This window comes from Pholcus phalangioides, unplaced genomic scaffold (assembly GCF_987345545.1).
Source record: "Pholcus phalangioides strain wild (caught in Gottingen) unplaced genomic scaffold, Ppha-v1.0 ptg000009l_1, whole genome shotgun sequence".
NCBI lineage: Eukaryota > Metazoa > Arthropoda > Arachnida > Araneae > Pholcidae > Pholcus > Pholcus phalangioides.
The window spans coordinates 52,250,329-52,271,255 of record NW_028301602.1 but is presented as its reverse complement, the minus strand read 5'-3'; the positions used below and the strand labels follow the sequence as shown (position 1 = coordinate 52,271,255).

The 20,927-nt window shown below is 39.9% G+C and overlaps 1 protein-coding gene across 2 annotated transcripts in view; it reads left to right on the top strand.

Moving 5' to 3' along the window:
• Positions 1-843: 843 nt before the first annotated feature.
• The window catches only part of LOC149083282 (neuroligin-3-like), a 335,669-nt gene continuing 315,585 nt past the window's right edge, over positions 844-20,927 (top strand). For both annotated transcript variants that reach the window (XM_089236507.1, XM_089236506.1), the window contains exon 1: positions 844-1,246. In XM_089236507.1, the coding sequence (XP_089092633.1) occupies positions 941-1,246 (306 nt within the window). In that variant the 5' untranslated portion in view covers positions 844-940. The remainder of the gene's footprint in view (positions 1,247-20,927) is intronic.

Genomic DNA, 20,927 nt, shown 5'->3' with positions numbered 1-20,927 from the left:
CAAAAAAACAAGAAATACTGGGACTGTCCCAGAAAATACGGGACGTATGGTCACTTGAACAATACGGAGACAAATTCTCATTTTCAAGCTTAAATAAAAATTTTAAATCAATGTTATTGCATGGATTCCCACCCCAAAAGTTGGTCTAGCTCATTTTATATTTTATTATAAATTTCGAAAACCAAAGATTATTAAAATTATATCATATTTATATTATATTCATTATTTAAAATTATTGATGTGGCGGAAAACCCTGCTGACTTGACTTGACTTGTTTTACATCCTTTTGTACCAACCTAGGGTTGGGACGGGTAAAAAAAAAAGAAATATACAAGGTAATATACAGGAAAACCCTGATTATGCATAGGCTGACCATATTTCTTCGAGAGAAATACGGGACATCGGGATTCCAAATACGGGAAAATACGGGACATCTCCCATTATCGCCAAATACGATGCCAAAACCAAACAAAGTTGCCAAATATTGTTGAAATTACGGAAAAGTCACAATGGCGGGAAATGATGCATTACTGCAAATTGCAGTGGATTAAAATGTATTCCATGAAAAAAAAACGTTTACCAAGGCAAATGTGGGAGATTAATATCCCATATATAGTTGTAACTATCATAAAATAATTTATGAGTTGAAGAATAATTTCAATCTTCGACTTCAATAAAGAATAAAAATTCAAGTAGGCGTTGTGTGAAATACGGGAAAAACCGGGACACTTTTGCCAAAAAGTCGGGACGGCCAAAAAAAGAGAAAATACCGGGACTGTCCCGGGAAATACGGGACGTATGGTCACCCTACTTATGCATAAATCATAGAATAATATTCTAGTCAAGTCAAGTCAAGTGTCTTTCAAATGTTTTTGGTGCTGTATAAAGCTGAGGTGTGTTGACTTAATGTTAATTTTGTTGAATAATACCGCCGTTATTCATGGGTGTGCGTTTGTTTCTGAACTTTCTCTCCTTCATGCTAGTGTGCGTTTCAAGTGCTGAAATCAATGTGTTTGAGCTGCCTCATAGTGTGAGCGATGATAGATGTTCTGATCCTCGCGGAAGCATGACAACAGTAAAGACGCGTTTTGGCGTAATTTCGGGAAGAGCTGTCTCACTTTGCGACGTTCCAGGGTTACCGCTCTCTGAAAGACCAGGAGAAGGAACTGCATCTGTACGTGAAACAGTTAGGGTTTTCCTGGGCATTCCTTACGCTGAACCGCCAATTGATGATCTTCGATTCCAGGTAGGTGAATCAGTTGGCCTCATAAACAGCATTTTTTAGAAGTTATTTTGTAATTTTTCCTTATGCCCTTGATACATTGTATGGTGTATACCTTACCTATAGTAAAATCCGCAGATTCCTTGTTGACTTTTTTTTCAGCGCCAAATACGTCTAACTACTTGACGATAACCTCATGTAGAACCCCTATTATATTTTAGGGGTTTATAGTTTTTCATAAAGTAATGTACACGGCTGATTTAGACTTCTACGAAGGTACATATATTCTGACCTTCAAAAATATATTGTTAAACAACAATAAATCAACACCCCGATCGCAACACCATGGCTAAAGTTCATTTCAAGCAGGAATTGTAAGAAAATTCAAATAGACCAATCAGATAGGTCCATTTCACAAGCAGCCAATCAGGATGGTAGAGCAGACCTACACACAAGCCCTCAGCTTTGTTTTTGTTCATGATGTTTCACATGAGCAATAAAAGTTGCCTAAATATAATTTTTTTCCTTGAGAAATATCATATTGGTTCATTATTAGCCAAAATGTTTTATTTTTACCACATTCTATATCCTTGGGGTACATTCTGATGGTATATCAGAAAATTCACAACTGTGTTCTTAGCTAGATAAAATGCATAAAAAATTAGTTTTCACTATAGTTCGAGTGTTTTTACAGACAGGAAACACGTTCTTTCTTTCTCTAAACTTTTCTGCAATTATATTTCTCTTTACTCCTGATTTAATACTTTTCCTTATAGCAGTGCTCTGTGCCGGTAGCACAGCCCAAGAAACATCCCTGTGTATATGCTGCTACAATATATCTCTCATCGTCTATTTACTACTCTTCGGCTCTAGTACTTAATAAATTAATTTTTTTATTTCCCGTGATAAGGTACTTTAGTAATAATTTCTAAGAATTCATTATTGGATTCTTATATAAACAAGTCATGGTTTTTTCTTTATAATTATTTTTGCTACAAGCCTTATCTATGAAAATATTCTATTACGTAAATCTTTGAATTTATGCAAAATGCTTTCAATGCATGCTTACTTGCATGTAATTATGATAGGGTCAGGTGACCAATTAATTTCTCCCTTTTCCCTTTTTCTCCTTATTAAAAGTTTGAAGCTAATAAAATGCATTTTCCTGATTAAAATTTTTTATGAATACATTTAAACTGACTTCATTTTTTTAAATCACCAACCAAAAAATTATGAGAATTTAAATAATTACTAATTAATTTTCAAAAATTGAAATAATTAGATTAAATATTGATGCGACGGCATATGCCCTTTACCAAATAAAATTGCATTTTTTCAGGAATATTCATGTCAATTTTCAAGTCATTTTGACAAGTTTCGTTCTTTTTTTACAGTGTTTTGAAATCAGAACCTTAGTTGTAATCACCCTGTATATCCTAAATCATTGCTAATTAATCTGCATTATTTATGTTTCATTAAATACATTATATTCACTTAATTTTTATTACTTTTTTCAAAATAGCTTCCTAATTAAGCATACTGAAAGTAACTGGAAAAAAACCTTTATATACTATATGATTAATAATAACATTGAAAGAATTTTCAAACACGCAGTAATCCATTGAGTTGAGCAAAAAATAATTAAATTGCAAAAGTTGGTTTTTGTTAAAATGTAAGAAATATTTATTGATTAATTAGTATGGGAATAGTGTTAATTACATTAATAACCATTTCATTTTAGTTAATTATTAGAAGTTTGAATGATTTTTCAGAAATTTCATTGTTTTTAATGTTAATACTATTTAAAACAAAAAAACCGGTTTTTTTACCAATCCTGGTTATTAGGCAAAGTTTATCATTTTTCCTACTTAAATAACCGCATATTATTTCCCGTAGACTTACTTTAAGACTGGCGTTTTTCTCATTTGGAAATGAAAAACAAATACATAAGAAAATTAAAAATAGAGAAATCTTGTTGCCGGTCTTTTACGTCTGAAACACGAGAAATCTTGTGAGCGGTTGTTTAAGTTTTCAGTCGTTTTGCAAAAGTGAAATCCAAAATTTGATCAAGCATAATATTGATAATAAAGCATAAATTTGATAAAGTAAACCTTTTAATGAACTCAGAAATGTTATCAGATTTAATATGGAATAAAAATATATTTCACAAATGACCATAACAGAGGGGACATTTTAAAAGGAGAAACTTTCGAGACATGGACAAAAGTTTTTCATAAGAAATTTTTTTTTTAATTTTGTTGTCAGTTCTATTCATTTATGGCACATGTATGAAACGTGATTCCAAGTTTAAAAAAAAAATTCCTGATTTGCACCAAGTTTAATGCTCTTTTGAATCTGGGACAGCCAGATTTTGAGGTTTTGCTACAAGCAATGATTTAAAAAAAAATTGAATCTGAAACAAATGAAGAACTAGAAAAAAATTAAAATTATCGCCAGTGTGCTCTGAAATAAAAAAAATTATGAAGTCTCGCAGAAACTGTTTCTATACTTTTTTGGGAATGACCCATACACACAAGTTTTTATCGTTTTTACTTTTTATAATTAGCCTCTATGCATTGATAATTAACATGCAGGATAATTTTTTTTTGTAGTAACTAATGCAACCAGGGCCCTAGGATAAGTTGACCAGAGATGCCATTGTACTCTAATTTACCTGGGACCCAGGTTATTTGAAAAATCTGGGTCCTTTTTGAGTGAAAGTGGGTCCCTCTCAAAAAGAAAAAAATTATGCCCCTCCATAATTCACTGGTATCTCTACGAGTTTTTTTCCAGCATGCCCCAGGTTTTTGATCACCTGTTTAAGAGAAGCCCATTACAAATATACCACAGCTGGCAAAATGCCCAACGAGGTGGCTGAGAAATTAAAAAAGAACCTAGAGATAATTTTTGACTAAACCCAGAGAGACTTTTCTGTCATGACAGTTGTATTATTTAAAAGCAATTTTATATTCCTGACAATATTTATTTACAGTGGGGACTATGCTTATAACGTTTCCATTTAGGATGTTTTCCCGCATAATACATCTTATTTTTGTGGTCCCAACTGTTACATCAACAATACTCATACAGATTTCCAGTTTAAATTGTGTTTTCCCATTGACCGTGTTGTTCTTTCACAGTATTTATATCAGGAAGGACCATTGCATCAATTTAAAGTTTTATTTTTATCATTTATTTTTTTATCATATTTTTGTTTTCAACAGCAATAGTATTCTCTTTTTTTTTTTTTTTTTGGTGATTTTTTTTCTTTGGCAAGCAAGACTTCCGCAAGCATGTCTTTGTTCCACTGTTGGCGACTTCTCATGCTTTTGGAAAATTTTTTTAGCCAAAGAGAAAGAACGCCACTTACATCAACAAAAAGGGTTTATACTATAGCTGCTTCATTCAATTAATTCTTAGACTCCAGATACAGTAGAACCTCGTGTACCCAAACATAAATTTTCTGAACAACTCTGTCAACCGAACATCTTTTCATCCTCTCATTTTCAGCTTTCTACAGTCAATGATGCTCACCAGTTGGTATTTTCATGGAACTTGAATCCTCTTATCTCCAACCGGATGACTTCCTTCTATTGTGCCCCAAAACAGCACTGTTCTGCGACGAGCCCTCGGCTGACTGGAAATGTTCTGCGGTAAAAATCCCCATACATGTAATAGTATTTTTTTGCACTTTTCCTTAAAATTCTTCCAAATTGTTCTGCAGTAGCAGTAATTGTTCTGTGACGTACGTCGCAGGCATTTTGGCACATTCTGCTTTGGGGCTATTGTGCAATAATCCACTTCCAAACAGTTGTACATGTGAGCTATAGATGTAAACAGGAGCAGATCCGGGTGAAGTTTATGTAGTTATAAACGATTGGCAAGCAAAAAAATGTGTGAATAGGAGCAGATGTAGCTATATTTTTTTTTTTTTTTGGTCTGACGAATTCATCTTAATCCTTCTTAATTCATCTTAATCCATTATATATATATATATCACTCAGAATTTAATAAATGTAATAAATCAAACAAATATACAGTTGATCCCGCTTATAACATTTCTCCCATTTAGAACTTTTTCCACTTACTAAACCTTTTTTATTTTTGTGGTCGTAACAATAAGTAATTCTCATTAAGATTTCCTAAGATTTAAAGTGTTTTCCTATTTACAACATTTTTTTATGACGGTTTTTTGAAAAACGTTATAAGCAGGATCCACTTTAATTAATAGTTGGAGAGACACATTTATATATTTATTAATAAATCAGTCTGTAAATTTCCTTCTGATTGATTTTTCATTTCAGTTGGGAACCACAGAAAACCAACTTCAGCGGACCGCCACTGTTGTGATGGTGGGATTTGAACCCGGGACCTCACGCCGCGAGTTTGTCACTATGACCACTCGACTACCACAGCGGCTGTAAAAGAAGCAGTTATAAAGGGTGAATTTGGTGCCCCCTCTAGTTCAGAACCTGGGACACTAGACCCGCCTCCCCCTCGCGGCCCTGCTTTTATCCTCCAAACTGGTAATGCATGCATGTGAAGTTTAATGTATACATATTTGTGTTGCAGGTCTGTGTGATCGCCATGGCAACCAGAAGTTTTTTTTCATCATCATGTTTGTAGCCCATCTTGATTGCACAAGGGTTCCAAACTTGTATTTTCACCAAAAGCAAAATTTGTGGGTTATAGGTCCCCCCCCCCAGATCAAAAATATATATGTAGAGAATCAAAATATTCGAATAAAATAATATCTTTTACACAATCTGTTAATTTAAAATTGTTTTCGAGTGTTAGTGACCCAAACTTTCTGTGAAGAATTAGATCCTCTTGTGCCTCCTCCAAAAGCCGATTCTGCGTACAGACTCGTGATTTTCAGGATACGAAATGGTGACTACCATAGCAGCTAGATCACAAAACTGCGGATATTCAAGGTCCAGGTTTTACAGATTCAGTTCTCCACGATCTCGGGGGAGTTTTACAATTTGAACAAATGTTCCGATCCTTTACGATTAAAAAAAAACGCTCATTTGCAATATTGTAGGACAAGGCCATACAGAGACTGTCTTTGAATGCTGGCAGATAGCCGCGAAAGTACCTATTTCTGGTACGTAATCAGAGGGAAGAAAATCCGCAGGGGAATAGAAACTCAGAAATTCGACAACTACACTGCCCCTCATTCAGGGAAGCTACTAGATATCCCTCATCTTAAGGCCCCTTTGTTCCAATAAAATAAAAGTGACAGTATAACACCGTTAATAATATAAAAAGACCACCAATAATATTCAGTACATAGGCCAGGGTTTAAGATACGGTCGTATTTTTCGCAAAATGCGAAAGAAAATCTTAGAATGCGAAAGAAGTGGTAGCCACTTTCACAAAAATGCATACAGGAGGTACGGAACGAGTAGACATTCAACCATCAATCATTACACTAGCATTTTGCTAAAGCTTTTCTCCCCATATTTGCTTTTTTGCGAAAGGAATTTTTTATCTAGCTTAAACCCTGACATAGGCTATGCAAAACCAATGAGTTGTGAGCGGTTTCAGTTGCAAGAGTGAGCTTCGGACCGCTCTATTTATCTGTCATCTTATACATCTATCTCATTGACTAGCAGAAGTAGAATATATCTGATCCACTGTCATACTCTGTTTTATCCCGGCGGTGACCTATCGGTTAGAAATTCTTTGAAATATGGACAGTGTCGTCTTTCGGTTCGTAAGTCTCGTAACGCTGTGCCAAAATTCAATAGTAAGAAGGATTTTTGCGCTATTTGAAATATGATAATATAAATGCCACTTTTTTTGTAAACTTTTTCTTGTAATAAATAAATGTTATGCGGTATGTATTTGTTTTATAGACACATGTTAAATTTTTTTAAAACTTTACTGTGACAAAATCATCAAAAAAGTTTTTTCTTCAAAATATGTATTCTTTAAAGTCAATCTGAAGGCAGAAGATGATAACCCATTCTTAAAAAAATTTATATGTGAGCTAAAGGCATCATTTGGCACCCTTTTCATGCTGTGCCAGATAGAAATTAAAAAAAAAAATTTTACATTGAACGGTGACCCACCCTACTGTACATACACTTAAATTCTATACCACTCACATTTCTTTAAAAGTTGTGCAATTCAGCCCTGTTGGTTTAATTTCCTTGTTTTCATACTTTAATATTGTGGTCTACAAACTTCAATATGTTGTATATTGAAGTTTGTATATACCCATCTTCTTGACGGGAAGGGAGACGGGGACAGAGAATATTCTGTCAAAGGACTTTAAGTTTATAGACAATATCGTGTAAAATATATATGTAGGTATATGGGGGGGGGGGACACAGACCAAAACTATTCAAGTGGTTAGGGCCTTCAGAACGCCGTACATGGATAACGTTGTTTAGTAAATGTGACTGTGAGGTATGAGGGAGACAAACCACCCCCCTCCCCCCGACCGGGAGGTGAAAGAGATGATGATGCAAGGAACTGAACGGTGATGGGAGAGAAAAGAAAAAGAGAGAGAAAGGGGACGAAAGAAAAGGGACAGTTGGTGTCGGGATCTGCCTGGGGCGGACGTAGGAAAAGTGAGGCTACTGGAAGTAGCGAGAAAAAGAGAAAGGCGATGGTCAATGAAACTGTGTGGTAGTTTTTTTTTTATAGATATGAGTGTTGTTTTGTTATGTGGTCTGAGTTATTAAAATCTCAAAGAAAAGTCCAGAGTGTTTGTGTGATAAAATCGAGTATTTTCTCTTATTGAAAAAAGGGTTTCGCAGACGAACAATAGCGAAACTTTACAGTGGTGGCAGCGGTGACACCTCCGAAGAGATTGTTTGGCATCAGACTTCGTGAACTTCAGGGTATCGAGTGGTGTGATCGTGGTTCGGCATTGAACCTTGTGGACTTCGCAGTATCCAGTGGTGCAAACGCTGGTCGAATAAGTCGGTGCGGCAGTGAGTTCCTGGATGCAACGAGGGAGCATAACTTCTGTGGAGGAACACCGGTCGAGTAAGTCTATGCTTCTGTTCTTTTCTCTCTCCTTAAGTTAGATATTGGAATTCAGACTGAAAGCCTTCTTAGACGATATAATAGTTTTAATATGTAATATATACAAAAATTTCTGCGAGATTTTTTTTATCCGCTTTTGAAAAGTGAAAATGAAGGGAAAAGCAGGTTCACAAGAACGAGCACTTATGAAATGAGATGCGATGTTTTTTTTTTGCGGTTGGTGAGTGTGAAGCTTGATCGCAATAATTGAGCTTGGTTATAATTTGATATGTACGGTGTTCTTGAATAATTTCAATCGTTTGTTTATCATTGTTTTGCCATCGAGATTTTGTTACCATTCCTTTCTTTTGTGTGCATGAATTTTTTTAGACATATATATATATATATATATATATACACAATAGCAAAATGTCCTACCTTTTGAAGTATCGAAAAGAAGAGCTTAGGGCACTGGCCATAGAGCTAGGAGAAGAGGTAACACCAGACTCAAAGGCATTAGAGTTGAATAGCATTATTTTGAACAGCAAAGCATATGAAGAAAAAACGGCTAGAGTGCTTTTGGACACAATAAGAAATGAAAGAGTAGAGAGGGAGGAAATCCAAAGGGGGGTTGAACAGAGGGAACGGCAGTTTAGGCTGGAAAGCGAGGAGCGGTTAGCAATGGAGAAGTTGCGCATCGACTCAGCTAATCGAAGCAATCAAAACGAGACGGGAAATAGGGGAACTAGAGCCCTAGATGAGGTTTTGAGGGTAGTGAAAATGCTGACAGTAAAGGTCCCCTCAGAGCCTGAAGGCTGGAGTTATTTTTTTACTAGCCTAGAAAAAGCGTTTCTTAGTGAGAAGGTGCCGGAGGAAGCAAAAGCAAAGATTTTGATTTGCATGCTAGGAGAAAGGGCAGCGAATATACTTACGTGTATGAACTGTGATCAATACGATGATTACGATGAACTAAAAACTATCGTACTAAGGGAATATCAACCCTCTCCCCAGACCTGCCTGGAAAATTTCAGGAAGACTAGGCGAAACAAGGAAGAGACGTTCGTTCAGTTCGCGACAAGACTCTCGTCACAATGGGAACATTACATTAGTTTGAGAGGGGCTCAGGATGTCGAAAGCATCAATGCATTAGTGGTGGCCGATAAAATGTTCCAAACGTTGGATCCAGAGACAGCATCCCACATTGCTATTCGACAAGGGGAAGGTTGGCTAAAACCTCGAGACCTCGGGAGAGAATGCGACACATTTGCTGCATCTAAAGGAAGACACTACGGGGGGTTAAACTGGAGGGATGAACATCGGGATATATCAAACGAACGGGGACTAGGGCAGCCGCATGGCAGTGAGAACAAATCATATGAGGGTAATAGAAAATGGATGCAATTAAGGGAGAATCGGAGGCAGCCTACATGTTTCGAATGTAACTCGAGGTTTCACTTTCGACGCAACTGCCCTGTGTTTGCGGAGCGCAACGTAGCTGAAGCTGGAGATAGTCGAAGAAGGGCTAATATAAATCGAGCACAAACATCAGAAACGGAAATAGAAGAACAAGAAAGACCCATTGTGGCAAGGGTTCGATCGTTCGGGCAGAAAACTGAGGGGAGTTCCATCCGGGAACATCTCTGCAAGTTGGAAAGGATTTCGGTTAGCGTGAATGGGAAGTTGGTTAAGGCTCTCGTGGATTCGGGCACCGAGATTACCGTGGTGAGACAGGATGTAGTTCCGAGAATTCCAACACATGGAAAATCAACCATCTTCTTGAGAGGAATTTTCGGCCCCCCTGTGAAATGCCCACTTTTAAGCATCCCATTAGGAATGGCGATCGGGGACCAACCCAACGTGACGCATCAGGAGGTCCTGTGTGCGGTAGCGGAAAATCTAGTAGAGGAGGTCTTGTTACCGCCAGATGTAAGGGACCTGTTGAGTGGAAACGAAGACAACCAAAACGAATACGGCAAGATCAGTTTACGGGGGGATCAGTGCCCTGAGCGAGGTGACGGGACAGGAGGGGAGGACTGAAGAAGAAGGGTCACTACATAGCAGCTGCAACCCAAGTCAATCGGAGGGACCATCATCAGAAACTATAGAGGAGAGCAGGGCGAAAGAAAGAGGGGAAGTGGCGGTGGTGTCGATAAGGGATGACTTCCTTCGAGAGCAAAATCTGTGTATGGACTTGCTGGAAGCTTGGGAGAATGCGAAGGAGGGGAAGGCCAACTACTTCATGGCTGGTGAACTTTTATGGCACCGGGACAAAATCCTCGGGGAAGGAGTAGCACAGCTCGTTCTGCCCCGAAGCAGGAGAGAACAGATAATGCAAATAGCTCACTCCTCAGTATTTGGGGGGCACATGGGGATAAAGAAAACAGTGGAAAGAATAAGGTACTCGTTTTTCTGGGACATCCTAAAGAAGGATGTCCAGAAGTATTGTGAGACATGTAAGGAGTGTCAACTAACTAGACGGGTGTTAACGAGGGAAAGGACCCCAATTACCCCAGTGACAAGACCAGAATTGCCCTTCCAGGTAGTCAATATCGACTAAATTGGTCCAATCACCCCCAGTAGTTCGAAGGGCCATAAATACATTTTATGCCTCGTGGATCAACACACTAGGTGGGCAGAAGCGTTGCCACTCACGAATATTTCGGCGAAGAGCACTTGTGAGGCATTGTTAAGCATTTTCGCTAGGACAGGCATACCGAATGTCATAGCCTCAGACAATGGCACAAATTTCAATGCAGATTTAACCAAAGAGTTCGAGAGAAGAATAGGGTCTTGTCCACAGTTCTCAACACCGGGATATCCACAATCAAACGGGTTGGTGGAGAGATTCAACCAAACGTTAAAAAAAATGTTGAACCACATCATACACGAGGAGGGCCGGAAATGGCATATACAACTTCCATATGCGCTCTGGGCGTATCGGGAAATTCCGAATTGCACCACTGGAGTCGCCCCATTTCAATTGTTATACGGTAGACCCCCGCAGGGCCCATTGGCGATCCTAAAGAATACATGGACGGGAAAGCATGATGGGTTGCAGTTGAATACTAGGCCGGTGTCGGCCTATCTATTAGATATGAAATCTCGATTAGAAAGAGCGGCAGAACAGGCACAACTTACGTCTCGGGTACAACAGGATAGGATGGCAAATTATTACAACCTAAGGTCGACAGTGAGGAGTTATAAACAGGGTGACCAGGTCATTGTACTGATACCGGATTCCCAAAATAAGGTATACGCTAGATGGCAAGGGCCAGGTGTCATCAAAAGCCAAAAAAACCAGCACTCCTTTCTGGTCGAGATGGAAGATGGCACTGTGAAACATGTGCATCAAAACAAACTTAGGAGATTCGCCTCCAGCGTGAACTCTGTCAACGTAATTTTTGAAGGGGATGAAAATTTTGGGGTAGTGGAGACATGCCCCATAGAACAATCGAGGATTGCCGAGTTCAGGAGGGGGATAGAAGCGCTGGGCGCACAAACCCTCAGTCAAAAACAAGAAGCGGAACTGAAGGAAATTATTATGAAACACAAGGCTCTATTCACAAGACCCATTCGGCCAGCGAAGGTGGGAAAACACAAGATTGAACTCATACCCGACGCGACGAGGCGGAAACCCCATTGCTACAGGATACCGGTGGCGTATCGGGCAGAGGTCGACAAACAGGTCCAGGAATTACTGGCTGCGGGCCTCATTGAAGTGTCGGAGGCGGAAATCGCTTACCCGGTCGTGTGTGTCGCGAAGAAGGATTCGTCAATTCGAATGTGTGTGGACTACCGGGCACTAAATTTGGTAACAAGGAGCCCCACCTTCCCCATGAAAGATATGCAAGAATTAATGTATTTGGCAGGGGGTGCGAATTGGCTTACTTGTTTAGATTTACGGAAAGGTTTCTGGCAAATAAGGATGGACGATAACTGTCGGCATCTCACTGCCTTTGCTACCCACAATGGGGTCTACCAGTGGAGAACGATGCCGTTTGGACTGGTAGGAGCAAGCGGCACCTTCCAAAAACAGATGAACCATATCCTCAGAAAACACGGGGAATACGCGCAGGCGTACATTGATGACATAATTATATTCTCCAAAACCTGGGAGCAGCATATGGGACATCTATCACGGGTGCTGGGGGAGTTGGAAAATCTCGGGTTTTCTGTCAAAATGGAAAAATGTAGCTTTGCAGAGAGAGAGATTAAGTATCTGGGGCACCGGATCGGCAGGGGTAGACACGGGCCTGATGAAGAGAAGGTACTAGCCATAAGAAATTTAAAGACGCCCACTGATAAGAAACAAGTCCGCTCAGTGTTGGGGTTGATGGGCTTTTACCGCTCATACATCCCGGATTACGCGGCGTTGTCAGCACCGCTGACCCACCTCACAAAAAAGGGAGCCCCAAACAAAGTCGATTGGGGGGAGATGGAAGAAGAATCGTTTCGGAAACTAAAGGAAGCCCTATGTCACGTGACGCATCTTGCTACGCCAGATTATGACAAAAGTTTCCAAGTGCACGCAGACGCATCAGACCTTGCAGTTGGGGGATGTCTTACCCAGAGGGATTCTGAGGACCTATGCAGGCCCATAGCTTTTGTGAGCCACAAACTTACTGACACACAGAGGAAGTGGGCTACCATAGAAAAGGAGGCATGGGCCATTCTCTTCGTCCTTAAGAAATTCGAGAAATGGACAATGGGGACCAAGATTGAAATCGTAACGGATCACAATCCCCTGACGTATCTGCAAGATACCACCCCCAAGAGCCCAAAGCTAATGCGCTGGGCCCTGGCGCTGCAAAGGTGGAATTTTACGATTGTTCACAAGGCTGGCCTATTAAACCAGGTACCAGACGCATTGTCACGATTGTAGAACCGAGGTTGTCTTAAAATTTTTTGAAGATAATTTTAGTTTTGTATCTTTCCTTTTATTTTTTTTTCTATCCTAGATTTGTATTATTGTTTTTGCTATATGCTATTACTTTGTCGCGTTGTATTGTGTCTTATATTCGTTTATGTCTAAGGGAAATTATAATTTTTCAATATGGTCTGATAGTATTGTGTGTGGTATATTTCCAAATGTAACCTATTAGTATAAATATTTAATTCAACAATGCGATAATCTTTCTGTACGGAAAATGGTTTATGAAGGCTGAATTCCAATGTTGTTTATAATTGTAAAAGGAGAGAGGAAGGGTGACGGAAAAGCCATAGGCTTTATCACATTGTGGGTTGTGTGATGTATTCAAGAAACAAGCCTCTGCAAGGCAAGTTTCTCTCTTGGAGGGGGCGTGTGAGGTATGAGGGAGACAAACCACCCCCCTCCCCCCGACCGGGAGGTGAAAGAGATGATGATGCAAGGAACTGAACGGTGATGGGAGAGAAAAGAAAAAGAGAGAGAAAGGGGACGAAAGAAAAGGGACAGTTGGTGTCGGGATCTGCCTGGGGCGGACGTAGGAAAAGAGAGGCTACTGGAAGTAGCGAGAAAAAGAGAAAGGCGATGGTCAATGAAACTGTGTGGTAGTTTTTTTTTATAGATATGAGTGTTGTTTTGTTATGTGGTCTGAGTTATTAAAATCTCAAAGAAAAGTCCAGAGTGTTTGTGTGATAAAATCGAGTATTTTCTCTTATTGAAAAAAGGGTTTCGCAGACGAACAATAGCGAAACTTTACAGTGACCCTATTAGTGGTCTAGTGAGTTGGACATTTTCCCTGATATTTCGCCTGCCCTGACTGTATGAAGGAACATATGAATGATGGTACAAGTGACCGTATGAGTAACCAAGTGAGCTGGACATTTATCCATGATAATCAAACTGCCCTGATCGTATGAATGACTGTAAGAGTAAACATGTGAAAGATGGTGTGAGTGATCGTGTGAATGATCAAGTAAGTTGAACATTTAGCCCCCTATGGTATTTTGTGCCCTGACCGTGTGAGTGACCCTACAAGCAATCAAGTAAACTGGAAATTTACTCCCTTCATATTTTACCTGCCCTGACCGTTGGTATGAATGACCGTATGTGTGAATAGATGATTGATGGTGAGAATGTAAGTGACCGTATGAGTGATAAAGTGAGTTTGACATCTACTTGTGACACTTTGCTTGCCCCGACCAAGTGAGTTAAACATATACACCTGACATTTCACCTGCCCTGACCGCATGAGTAGTGGTATGAGTGACCGTATAGTGAAGATATGAATGATCACATGAATGATGAACTAAGTTATTTTATATCGGTAGACATTTATCGATTGGTATTTCACCTGCCTTGACTGTATGAGTGACCGCAGGAGTAACAAAGTAAGTGATCGTATGAATCATCAAATGAGTGAGTTTTAGCGGATATCTCTTTTCAATCACAATGCAATCTCAAATGCATTAGCGTACATATTAAGTGTGATGGGGGGGGGGGTAGTTTGGGGAATTTTAATGTTTTCTTTCAGGACTGTTATGTACTCCAGCTTAAGTTGAAAAATTTACGTAAATTTGGAAATAATTATTTTATGCTTCGCAGCAAATTCCAAATTTTTAGGGCCCATTAAAGTACTACATAACCACCCATAATGGGGGGGGGGATAATCTTTGCAGACACTCAGTTGGTCAGTACATTCGGTCACTCACTTGATCACTCATGGTCACTTGATCATTATTACGGTCACTCATATGTGCACTTGCTTGGTCACTCATACGATCATTCACTTGGTCACTCATTCTGTCGCTCACTTGTTCATTATTACGGTCACTTGCTAGGTTACTCACTTGGAAATTCAAATAAACACTCACTTATTCGGTCACCTATATGGTCAATCACTCAGTAACTTCCTTGAACACTCAAATAAACACATGCGGTCACTTATTCGGTCACCCATATAGTCAATCACTAAGTAATTCTTTTGAACACTTGTACAGTCACTCATTTGGGCCGCTGTGGTGGTCGAGTGGTTATAGTGACGGACTCGCGATGCGAGGATCCGGGTTCGAACCCCAAAGTGGTGGTCAGCTGGAGTTGGTGTTCTGTGGTTCCCAACTTCAAGGCGCGAATGCGAGCCGATCTCCCCATTAAAAAGTTACAAATATTCAATCATTACACTTCACTCACAATTTGAAGTATAGATGACAGCACTGAAATATCATACACAACACTAGCTACACACTCAGATTGTTAGGTGTACACACTCACTTTGTTCCAGACTCTGCCACGAAGCTGGGCTGGAAGAGATCTCGGCAACGGGATAAGTCCGGTGGCAGAGACCCTGGCATTCATTCATTCAGTCACTCATTTGGTCACTTGGTCATTATTACGGTCACTCAGTTGGTCACTCATACAGTGAACCACACAGTCACTCACTTGGAAACTCAAATAAACACTCACTCGGTCACCCATATGGTCAATCACTCAGTAACTTTATTGGACACTCTTACCGTCATTCACCTGGTCACTCATACAATCATTCATATGGTCAATCACTTGGTCATTCATCCACTTATATGGTCACTCACACAGTCAGTCACTTATACAGTCGCTCATGCATTCGGGGCAGGTGAAATATCAGATGCAAAAATTTTGGGGGCGAAACGTCCCAGGAGCCAAATATACCAGGCCAAAATGTCAGGGGCGAAATTTCCGGGGATGTGGAAATGTGACGAGGACAAAATGTTCCAGGGGCAAAAAGTCTGGGGCAAAATTTCCGGATCCTGAAAGAAACGGAGGGATAGATGTATGTGGGTACATCCTATTGATGCGCAGGGACCTCCATATGGTGTTTTTAAGGGTATTTATGTCAAATAGTTAAAAAAATTCTGTGCAAAATCATCTTGCAAAAGTAGCTAAAGATGTGGATGAATTCAACCTGCATCCGCGTCGTGTGAATAGTTCCGAATGGGGCTGTTCAAGTATTACGTAAGCAAAATTTTAGCCATTTTTTATCCCCTCCCAGCAAAATTTTTGTCAGCAAAATTTCGTCATCATTGCCCCCACCTCCTAACACATATTGGTGGGATCAGAAATTTACGCGGGAGGGGGGGGGGGCATAGGGGCCTCTCGTGTGCTTCCCTCCCCCCAGACGGTAAAAAAAATCAGCTTTTAATGCAAATTTCGAAAGAAACTACTTTTATATGTTATTATAATTGATTTCTGTTAATTTCAATGCTATTTGAAGGGTAAGAACTCAAAATTTCTCTTTAAAAAATTCATTGCGATTCACCCTTTAAGTCATATATGGTACACCCTTGACCTGCGGACCAAATATGGCCCTGAAGTTTGTCTGATGTGGCTTGCCCCCCTCAAACCTTATTTTGGGAAAATGAACTAAGCGGCACATTTACAAATCGCTTAAATGACCAGTGGCAAAATTCCAGAGTATTTAAGTGGCCCATGGCACATTCTCAGGTCACTGAGGTAGGGCTCAAAGATCACTTCACATTCAAATATCACCTAAGTAACCCGCGACACAGTTCCAGAACACTTAAACGATCTGTGGCACATTGAGAGATTCCTTGAGTGACATGTGGCACAGTTTTAGAGCACTTAAGTGGCCCCCAGTGTGGTTGTATATATATCTCAAGTTACCCGCAGAACATTCCCAGATTACTTAAGTGATTCGTGGCATAATTAAGAATCACTTGAGTTATGTGTGCCGCAGTTCCAAAGCACTTAAACTGCCCGGGAATATTTGCAGAGCACTTGAAGGATCTGTGAAACATTTAGAGACATTAAAGTGGCTCTGTAGGGCAGGGCTCACGCAGAAACCTTGATGGTAAAGAGGCTATTCCACAGAACCCTTAACAACTTTTGAATATTTCCTCAATATACAGGGTGTCCTAAAAGTTCGCATTCGCTCTATGAAACAAGAATCCTCACTTGCAGTAGATAAAAGTGTCAAAAAATATATATATTTGTTAGTTACACAGTGTGGCCATATGATCCATATTTTACGGGGCAGAATTATTTTTCATGATATTCAGTTATTTCATCGTTTTAATAAAAATGTTAATTTTGTCAAGCTTTCTGAAAAAACTCAATTTGAAATTTTTAAATTGTGAATTGATTATTTTAACATGAGCTATGGATCAACGGAAATGTCAGTTTTTGTTTTTTTTCATATGGTCATCCTAGTTCTGCTAATAGCTTTAGGATAACGAAAAACATGCTCATTTAATCTTTTTCCTTTTACACATTCATTTTTCTCATTTTCAATAAACTAATTAGACCATTACTTATACAGTTCACAACCGATCCCGAACAGCTTTTTTGTTTCTCACCGAGAGGGGTTTGAATGCCAAACGTTTGGTGCACATACATGCACACTTTCTTCAATAGCAGTGTGCTGTTTGATCATCATGACACTGTTTTCGCAGCTGTTCCTTTTATCAGAAAAAGCACTATGAAGGACAAAAGAGGGTATTGAACACATGACATCTCTGAGCATCTTGTGGTAGAGTGCACGAGTATCTTATCTACCTGGGTTACCATATTTCACTGCTATGTAATTAGTATTTCACAAATACCCACGGTTTTTTGATCTTGACAACTAGTACACAATATCACTGATTTCTCGTTTAAGTATTCATATTAAAATTCACGAAATACAAGAAACTGTCAAAAGAACAAGAAACTAGTAAAAAAAAATAGATGAAACCAAGGCCGAACTGGGAAGGGGGCAACTGCCCCGGTCGCCAAACTTTAGGGGGGGGGGCAGCAGCAAATATCAGTGAAGAACAAAAATACTCTTACAAAATCATCAGAATTTAAGTGGAGAGGGTGACAAAATCATGTTTGCCCCTCCTCCCCATAAAAATCTTAGTCACTACCTTTTGGATGAAATTGTCGTTAACGATAAGTAATATTGATACATATACAAAATACAAAACAAGAGGAAAAAATTACTACTCACTGTACTTGGTCATGGGTTGGTGTGAATTTTGGCATACACCATTCTCATCCAAAATGTGGAGCGAGTGAGTGAAAGGTTGAATATAACCCCCCCCCCCCCCCCCGGGTCCAGGGTGCCAAACCAGCACCAGCTATAGTGAATATGAACAAAAAATATTTATTTTATTCTTAATCTTCAACAGAGTAAAACAAGACACGAGCTGAGGCTTCAAAAAATAAGAACATAACGAAACTACAGCCAAATCGCTGGATCACTTCCCTTTTGATGAAAGAGAGCACAAACTGATATCGTGACCTCAGAGGAGCAAAAAATTCCAACTTGAGCAAAAACATGAAAGTGAAAGGACGGTCAGTTTTTAGCAATTGACCATTTTGTTTTCCTGGAGCATGCTAAATGTTTGCTTGTCATGGGATGTTACATGACCAACACTGATTATACACTGCTGGCCACCGTAAATGCAACACCCTGAAGGAAGCATGCAAATAATATGAAATTTACAACATGCATTAGCGGAGGTGAGATATGCAAATGATTAGAATTTCAGCGCAGACGCACATCACGCGCGCCTGTGGCGCCACTTCAAAGCGCTATTTAAGGCTTGGAGATTTCGACGATTTGAAGTACGGCAATTGTGTTTTTCTTGTGGTTTTTTCAAAAAAACGATCAATTATGCCTCGTAGAAAACAGCGATCATCTTTTGATCAAGTATCCGAGTTCGACAGAGGAAGGATAGTGGCCTACCGAGATTGTGGATTATCTTTCAGGGAAATCGGTAGTCGTGTTGGACGAAACCAAACAACTGTAATGCGGATATGTGATCGTTGGATGCAGGAGGGTACGACGGACCGATGTGTTCGATCGCATCCATCTCAGTGCACCACTTCACGTGATGACAGGCGTATTGTGCGTATGGCAGTGACGGATCGCTCAGCCACATCACGAACCATAGCACAGCACATTCAGTCTGTACCGCATCATCCAGTGTCTGCGCGTACCATTCGACGCCGTTTACAGCAGAGTGGTCTGTCCGCAAGACGTCCATTGCTTCGTCTACCCTTGACGCAGAACCACAGACGTCTCCGCCGCCAATGGTGCGATGAAAGAAGGATGTGGACGGCACAATGGAATGAAATTGTCTTTACTGACGAGTCACGCTTCTGTCTGCAACATCACAATGGTCGGATTTGAGTCTGGAGACACTGTGGAGAGAGGATGCTGAACAGCTGCGTTATGCACCGCTACACTGGTCCTGCACCGGGTATTATGGTATGGGGCGGTATTGGATATAACTCTCGCACTCCTCTAGTATGCATTGCCGGTACTTTAAAATGCCAGCGCTACATCTCCGAGGTGTTGGAGCCAGTTGTCCTTCCTTAACTTCAGGGCTTGCCCACAGCCATATTTCAACAGGATAATGCACGACCACACGTGGCACGCATTGTCCAAAGGTTCTTCGTCAATCGCCAGATTGAATTGCTTCCCTGGCCAGCTCGCTCTCCGGGTCTTTCGCCGATAGAAAACATGTGGTCCATGGTTGCTCAACGATTGACCCAGATTACATCCCCAGCTGCCACACCAGATCAACTTTGGCAACGCGTGGAAGCTGCTTGGTCTGCTGTACCCCAAGAACACATCCAAAGTCTCTTTGAATCAATGCCGAGGCGTGTGGCAGCGGTGATCTCCAACAATGGCGGCTACTCTGGCTACTGATTTTGGCAGGAACCACACTTCACAGAAGTCTATAAATTTAATCATTTGATGCTTGGTCAACATGTTATCTACAAAATAAATATTGTTGCGATATCTCTTGTCTTTCTTGGTGTTGCAATTTGGGTGGCCAGCAGTGTACATTGAGAGCGATTATGTGTTATTACTAGGGGTGGGAATATTGACATTTTCGGTGAATTCACCCACATACAATGATGGTCACTCGTGGGAAATTTCCCTTATTCTTTTATTTCAACATTAAACAAAAGAATGACCTGCCTTTTTTTTTTCTTCCAATTAATGTCTTTCTCGACACCTTATTCCGAGAATGATCATTTCTATTCATTGAATCGATGTAATTATTGTGGATTACAAATATGTATCACTATAATTGTTTTTCATTTCATATTGTCACCTCATATTGTCACCTAAACTTAGATGATAGACTAATTGACTGATTGTTGACAGAGGTACGGTATCAGAGGCCGCAACCAGGTGCTTGGTCAGCTGGGGCAAACACGTATTAAGAAGATCCCCCTTTTAATGTTGGGGAGAAGTTAAAGAGTGAAATTTTTGCCCCCTGTGGTCTGGTGCCCAGGTCACCAGAACTCCCTAAAGTAACTTCAAATATTTTATTTAGACAGAAAAAATGGTAATACCTTCATAAGGAAAGACAAAGAGAATACAAAACTAGAAAAGGTAAACAAAAAGAACTGAGGGCTGAACACTCTGAGGGGTGAACAAGATTAAGTGAAATACTATTGGGGACTACTAGATTAACAATACTCCCCCTCACACCGAAGAGTCAATTGAGCCCTAACATTTTTCGAAACATGAACAATTTTTGAGGTGTTAAACTTTTTGTCAAAATGTCTGCTTCCATTTCTTCAGTGGGCTTGTACTTCACTGATACGTCACCAGATGCCACCTTTTCTCGAATAAAATGTTCTTTGATGTTAATATGTTTCGATTTTGAACTAACAATTGGATTTCTTGACATGTTGTTTGCTGATTTATTGTCATTATATATAATTATCTGGCTTTGATTCAGTCCCAATTCATTTATCAGTTCTTTCAGATGAATCGCTTCTCTGGTAGCTTCTGTAAGGGAC